Source organism: Octopus bimaculoides, chromosome 7, assembly GCF_001194135.2.
Source record: "Octopus bimaculoides isolate UCB-OBI-ISO-001 chromosome 7, ASM119413v2, whole genome shotgun sequence".
NCBI lineage: Eukaryota > Metazoa > Mollusca > Cephalopoda > Octopoda > Octopodidae > Octopus > Octopus bimaculoides.
In genome coordinates this window covers 24,682,254-24,689,660 of record NC_068987.1, presented here as the reverse complement: position 1 = coordinate 24,689,660, position 7,407 = coordinate 24,682,254, and the positions used below count along the sequence as shown (strand labels likewise).

The window sequence follows — 7,407 nt, the reverse complement described above, 5'->3', positions numbered from 1 at the left end:
GAAGCCTAGTACTTATTCTATCGGTCTCTTTTGCCGAACCGCTAAGTTACGGGGACATAAACACACCAGCATCGGTTGTCAAGCGATGTTGGGGGGGACAAACACAGACATACAAACACATACACACATACATATATATATACATATACATATATACGACGGGCTTCTTTCAGTTTCCGTCTACCAAATCCACTCACAAGGCTTTGGTCGGCCCGAAGCTATAGTAGAAGACACTTGCCCAAGATGCCACGCAGTGGGACTGAACCCGGGACCATGTGGTTGGTAAGCAAGTTACTTACCACACAGCCACTCCTACGCCTATATATTAAAAGATGGGCAAGTACTTGTTAATGGCAACAATCATTTATAAATTGGTTATACAGAAGTATAATTATAATTATAATTAAGAAAAACAGGAAAAAAAACAGGATGATAGAAGTTCATAGTAGTTCTGTATATATAGATAGACATCAGGCAAGTTCTTCGAAATATATAATACGCCCTGTGTCTTTGTGTATATACTTATTTTTTAGTAACACTTCAGCGTTTGAAGCTGTTGAATTTGTTCCTCTTTATAAGATATACTTTCTAAACCATTCGACAAGAGCTAGAGTCATTCTGTTTATTTTTTGTAGTTGCCTCATAATGTTTAATGAAACAGTTTGAAGTCTTCTAAATTAACCAACAGTTTTTCTACGTTCTTACAGCAGCAGCATCTCTACTTAGTTGTTCTGTTTGTTATGTTCTTTTATCTGAAAGCTCTTTCTGCTTTCTGAAGACTGAATATTTATAAGGATTTCTTCATCATTATTGTAGCCTGAACAGTTCTTTTGTGGTATGTCGTTGCTATACTATAGAATAATGACACTAAAATTTGATTTGATTTCTTTTCCACTAAGACCAATAAAAAAAACTTTCTCTCCGAATGTTCAGACAAGGTCTCCACTTGCTGGAATTTTGTTTATTTTTTGCATTTGCAAGTTCACTCTGCAACCTTAATTGTCTCATAATGCTTTAATGTTCGTAAATTTAGTTGATTCGCCTGCCATCGCAACAGTCATACTCCTTTAGCGTGAAATCTACCGCAGTATTTGTAGTCCACGCTGTGAAATGACCTGATCTGTGTTAGGATCAGGGTTAGGAATACTTTGAAATTACAGACTGAAAATACAGAAGGCCAAGATGTGTTAGTTGCTCCTTGAATCATACTTGTATTTTGGGAGTGATAAATATTTCAACTTTTTCAACAATAACTCCGTCATTATTGAAGATTCTAGTACTAGGCTACTCTAGTACTCTAATATCACAGATAAGAAAGAGGAGAGTCCAGTCAATTCTTCATAAATAAGTCGATATTCAGAGAGTTCATACTCTAACGTATGATAGGATAAGAGAAGGGGAAATCTGAGCTCTCTTTCCGTCTCTCATCTGATTCCCTCTCTCTCTCTCTCTCTCTCTCTCTCTCTCTCTCTCTCTCTCTCTCTCTCTCTCTCTCTCTCTCTCTCTCTCTCTCTCTCTCTCTCTCTCTCCTTCTCTTCCCTCTTTTGTCGTACGTTTTACTGAAGCACTAGAAACAAATTTATCTTTTTATTTCTTTCTACTTTACTTTTTGTTTCCTTTTTTCTTTTAGGCTGAAACAAATCTGGTTTCAAGAAGTTTCGAAAAAGGGACCAGAAAATGCTTCGTTTAGCAAAGCAGTCATGCGTTTTGCCCGAACCCGAATCATTATGTCAATAATATTCATTTGCTTCAATGCAATTATATCGTTTCTCGCAGCCGTAAGTGAAACATTTTAACAATCGATGTTTTGTTGCTGCTCTTGTTGTTACTCTTGTTGTTGCCGCTGCTGCTGTTGCTGCTGTTGCTGCCGCTGTTACTGCTACCACTGCTGCTGTTGTAGTTGTAGTTGTTGTTGTTACTTATATCTTAAATCAGATCAAATAACTGAACGAGCAAAATTATTGACTAAATTCATTCTACCAGGATCACCTTGTCATTTTAGGACCAGATACTGCAACAGCCTGGGTTCCAAGAGGACCCACAGCTCTTCAATATCCTTCCAAAAAGCCTGAGAGATCAATATAGGTCGGCTGTATTTATGTTCAAAATAAAACTGGGTCTCCTCCTATCAAGAGTTCCGGATGAACCTACTTCGCAGCAAGAAACGCAGCAACATCAAACTCTCTCATTCACCAAATGCCACATATCAGAAGAGATTTCAAGTAGTAAAAGTGTAGCAAAGCTAACGGCGGTGCCCCAGCATGGACGTAGGTCTTGAACTGAAACTAGTAAAGAAAAATAAAAAGCACAAACAAAACACAAAATTCATTAATACTTTGAAAAGTTTCAAATTTCTTTAAAAACATCTTATTTTTTCACGTTTTATTTGTAGAGCTTCCTTATAAGACTCTTCGTTCAATATCTAGAGACACCTGACCAAACTTTAACCACAGGACTCATTCTAGCGACAGCATTAACAGTATGCCACTTTGTTCGAAATTTTACTTATTCATTCATATGGTGCACCAACTTTGTTACTGGTAAGTGCCTTTCGGTTTTAGTGATGTTTGTTTTCTATTAGGAAAGCATGAAGCGAAATATTTAAGAAAATTGATAATGATCTAATAAGTTGTGACGTCAATATTTTACAATTGCATTAGCTGTTAAGTAAACTAAAATATTGGTATCAAATTAAGGCAATTTCGGGAGAGTGGATAAGTTGATTGCATCAACCCCAGTGTTTAACTGGTACTCATTTTATCGACCTCGAAGGGATGAAAGAAAAAGTTGGCTTCGGTGGAATTTGAACTCAAAACATAATGACGGACGAAATGCTGCTAAGCATTTCGCCCAGCGCGCTAACGGTTTTGCTACCTCACCATCTTAAAGTAAACTAAAATGTTGAAAACGGGGATAATTATTTACTGTGAACGGTAAATAATCCTGTCTTCCATTGAGACAGAGTCGTACAATTTGAGAGAAGACTAAACTTCACTTAATCGGCACCACTACATTAGATACATTAATTTATCGTCCCCTTTCCATCCGCAGAATGTTGTAAAACAAAGACAAAACCTTCCTGGAAGCTAAATTCAAAATGTAAAGAGACCGTAAAACTTTTTGTCCGAGGACATCCCAAGTCTGCTAATCCACTACCCTTTCTCTCACCTAAATATTGTTTTCTCATATAAGTGCAAAACCACATACATAACGGGAGTGTCGTGGGATGGGCACAGTCGATTGTATCCAGTCTTTGATTGGTGCTTTATTTTATCTCCTCTGTAGGGATGAAACGTAAAATCAATATCGATAGGATTTGAACTCAGAATGTAATTAGCCGTAATTAAATGCCACAAAAAATGTTGACCAGCGCTCTACCGACTCAGTTAAGTTACCGCCATCGTGCCGCATGTGTGTGTGTGCGTGTGTGTGTGTGTGTGTGTGTGTGTGTGTGTGTGTGTGTGTGTGTGTGTGTGTGTGTGTGTGTGTGTGATTGTCCAGTTTTATTTCAAAATTTCTTGCCAATAGAGAAAGAGCTGGTATCTAACTTAGATTGAAGGCTTCATTGGAATTTCAACATCAACAACAGGATATTTTTGTATGTACGTACGTATATATGTATGTATGTATGTATGTATGTATGTATGTATGTATGTATGTATGTGTGTGTGTATATATGTATGTATGTGTGTGTGCAGATTTGTATGTTTTGCTTTATGTATGTATTCTCATGCGTATAGTTGCATATCTAGACATGCTCATATATATTTAAATGATAAACTTCTGGTAAATTTTACAGATTTTACAGTTCAGTGATGGATTGGATCTGTAATCTTTGAATTAGCTTTCTCCTTTCTGGTTTTGAGAAGCTTAATTTCTCAAGATTGGTACTTAGGCAGTGCGTTACATATCCCAGGGCCCCAATGATTACAGGTATAAACCTGAACTTGTAATCTGGATAGAGTAACTGCAGATTTCACAATTGCAAGAGTTTCACCAGCGATGTTGTATGTCTTGAATGTAACGCAGGAGCAATAACTTCTTCAATAACATACAAACATGCGATACATATATACATACATACGTACGTACGTACGTAGGTACGTACGTAGGTATGTATGTATGTATGCATGCATGTATGCATGTATGTATCGTGTGATCGACCAGATTATTGGATTTTATATATCCTTTTAGCTTTTGGATGAAAGGGTAATACTCTCCCTGGTCAGAAGACTAGTCCGTCGCAGAGTTACCCATTTACATCTAAGTGAACTGAAGCAACTTGAAAGAAAGTATTTTGCTCAAGAGTACTACATCCAGCCGGTTTCGAAATCGAAACCATGATCTCACGATCGTGAGGGCAATACACTTAACCACTAGGCCACGCGCCTTCGTGTGTGTGTGTGTGTGTGTGTGTGTGTGTATGTGTGTGTGTGTACATATACATATATGAGATGCATATACATATATATGCATATATGTACATACAAGTGTGTGTGTGTGTGTGTTTGTGTGTCTGTGTGGCTTATATATACATGTATATATATAAATGTGTGTGGGGGGTGCTTGTACGAGCAACTAGAGTATTATATATTTAGCGAGTTCTTGTTGGGTTACCTTTCCAAATTCAAGTTCTCCATCAGATTTAGTAGGCTATGGATGGAAAACCACTTCGGTATCTTCTGCCCCAGGGAAATCTTGAAATTCTCTTAGAGTGCCAGAAATCGATAGTAATCAGTTAGAAATGCCAATAACATTTTCCCACTTCAAACATGTTTATTCTATAGTGAGTTGTAATGAAAATGACTAGAGCTTTTGTTAATTTTTTTTTTTAGGACATCGTGTTCGAAATAGCTGTCTCGGTTTGATGTACGATAAAGTGCTGAGGCTGCAAAATGTAGGTAGTAAACAGATGGGTGAGGTAAGTTTTTCTTAAGCATCATAGTATTTACAACAAATCAGAATGTGTATTGAACATTATGACAGATCAGGTTTTATAATTGCTGTGTTTGCTATATTTCCGGTCATGGGATTGAAATTATATATATATGTGTATATATAATTATATTTATGGTAAGATTCAAAAGCAGAAAATTCCCTTTGAGAATTATTCGGTCTTAGTAGACACATGACATGTGATTCGGTCTTAGTAGACACATGACATGTGATCTTCTTCTAGCACATTAGCAGTCCACCTAGTGGCCTCCTTTATATATATTTTTATATTTACATATACAATAATCCTTTGAGATCTCAGATATCTTTTCTGAATCTCCCTGATTCCTTTAATGTACTTGTTCTCTGGTATTAAATTGATATGAATTAATATCCAATTTTTTACCCTATTGTTTAATTTATGTATATATATATATATATATATATATATATATATAGATAGATAGATAGATAGATAGATAGATAGATAGATAGATAGATAGATAGATAGATAGATAGATAGATAGATAGATAGATATATAACGGCATTCTCCAACACGATGCTAAAGAAATGACAGAAATACTGCAGAAACAATACCGCTCTGTCTTTAGTGATCCCTTTGATATTGACGTAAGAGAAACGAACGAAGTTGATTCCCAACATAAAATCTCGGACATAACCTTCACTGCTTCAGACATCATAGCAGCAATAAATGAGGTCAAATACTATTCTGCTGTAGGCCCGGATAGATTCCCCGCAAGTCTCCTGAAGGAATATAGACACCAACTTGCAGTCCCACTGACCAACCTCTGGAGAAATTCTTTAGACTCAAGTATATACCGAAACAGCTCCTATCCCAGTCTGTCATCCCGGTTTTCAAACAGGGAAACAGATCACTCGCAGTCAACTATCGCCCAAGCTCACTCACCTCCCACATCATTAAAGTGTTTGAAAGGGTGGTAAGATCAAGGATAGCTGACTTCTTGGAGACCCACAAACTCCTAAATGCAAACCAGCATGGCTTTCGCTGTGGCAGGGACTGTCTAACACAGCTCTTACACCACATTGAAGATATACTTAAAGCCTTCAGTAAAGCGTTCGACAGGGTTGACCATAATATCTTACTCTCAAAATTGGCAAATGTTGGAATCCGTGGAAAACTTCTACACTGGATTAAGTATTTCCTGGAGTATAGAACACAAGAAGTTGTGGTCGATGGAGTCCACTCAAGCCCAGAAAAAGTCACCAATGGTGTCCCTCAGGGGACTGTCTTGGGCCCGCTCCCCTTTTATAATTTACATAAATGACCTGTATATGTATAAAGAATCTTTTAGTACAATTATTAATTATTCATGACAGGAACATTAAATAATAGACGTAAATAGGTTATAACATGCTTCTATTAGTTTACCAAGTATTAATTGGGCGCATATGTGAGTCTTAAAATATAATTAATTAAAGATTAAACCGTTAATTAATGTATGTAATTTGAAGCTATGCAATTCATTGAATCGGTACAGTTCTTAATTTAGGGTTAAATATTTTTGGTAAAACACTAATTGATTCTTGTAGTATCCAACTGGTTTTTCAGTGTTCTGTACATCAAATAACATAAAATATATTTTGCTACAATAAGCAAGTTTGAAACCTACAAAACATGTGTGTCTCTGTAATGAATTTCGAATACATCTGCATACTGTACGATATAGGTGTGGAAAGAATAGTTTGTTTGATGGGGCGTAAAGGATTCATTTATATTCTTGGTACAAAGAATCGGTTATATAGGTCAGAGTTAAAGGAAGTTGCATATATTCATAGCTAGAGAGTAAGAACACAAAAAATAATTTACAATCAAATGAAATAAATAATTAAGAAGACAGCAGTGAATCTAAAATTAAAAGCTTAAAACTATAATACCTGAATAGGGTCACTGAGGAAATATGAAAGCAAACGAAACAAAATTACAGTATTATAAAGCCATTTCAATCGATTTTATCACTCGGTTTCGTACCGGAGGTTAGAAAGAAAACTGAATGGTTATTTAATACTCGTCATATATAAAGTTTTTGTGCGTGTGTATGTATATGTGTTCGCATGTATGCGCGTATGCAAATGTTTTAATATAGATAGATAGATAGATAGATAGATAGATATAAGAAAATAATTTATTCTCAAACGCAGAATAATGCTCAGAGAACAGCAGGAACAGGATAAAATAGCCATATTTTGCGAAAAAATTTGTCAGCGCCAACCATGAGACTCGAACTCACATCGCTGTGATTACCGGTCAAGTTATTTACCATAATTAACTCGCAATCTTTGGACTTATAAATCTAACTTTATAAGACAGTGTATGATAAATTCAAGTTACGATAAATGGAAACAACTTATTTCTTTATCTGTATCTTTCAATACATCTCAGCTCTTCTAAAAGCAAGCTTTGTTTGTTCACATTTATCGTAATTAATGTT

General features: G+C 36.0%; 1 protein-coding gene across 1 annotated transcript in view; it reads left to right on the top strand.

Moving 5' to 3' along the window:
- LOC106872811 (ATP-binding cassette sub-family C member 5) overlaps positions 1–7,407 on the top strand; it is a 104,556-nt gene that overhangs the window by 31,641 nt on the left and 65,508 nt on the right. Inside the window, exons 5-7 of the mRNA XM_052969141.1 lie at positions 1,631–1,778; positions 2,393–2,540; positions 4,836–4,930. Coding sequence (XP_052825101.1) covers positions 1,631–1,778; positions 2,393–2,540; positions 4,836–4,930 — 391 coding nt within the window. The remainder of the gene's footprint in view (positions 1–1,630; positions 1,779–2,392; positions 2,541–4,835; positions 4,931–7,407) is intronic.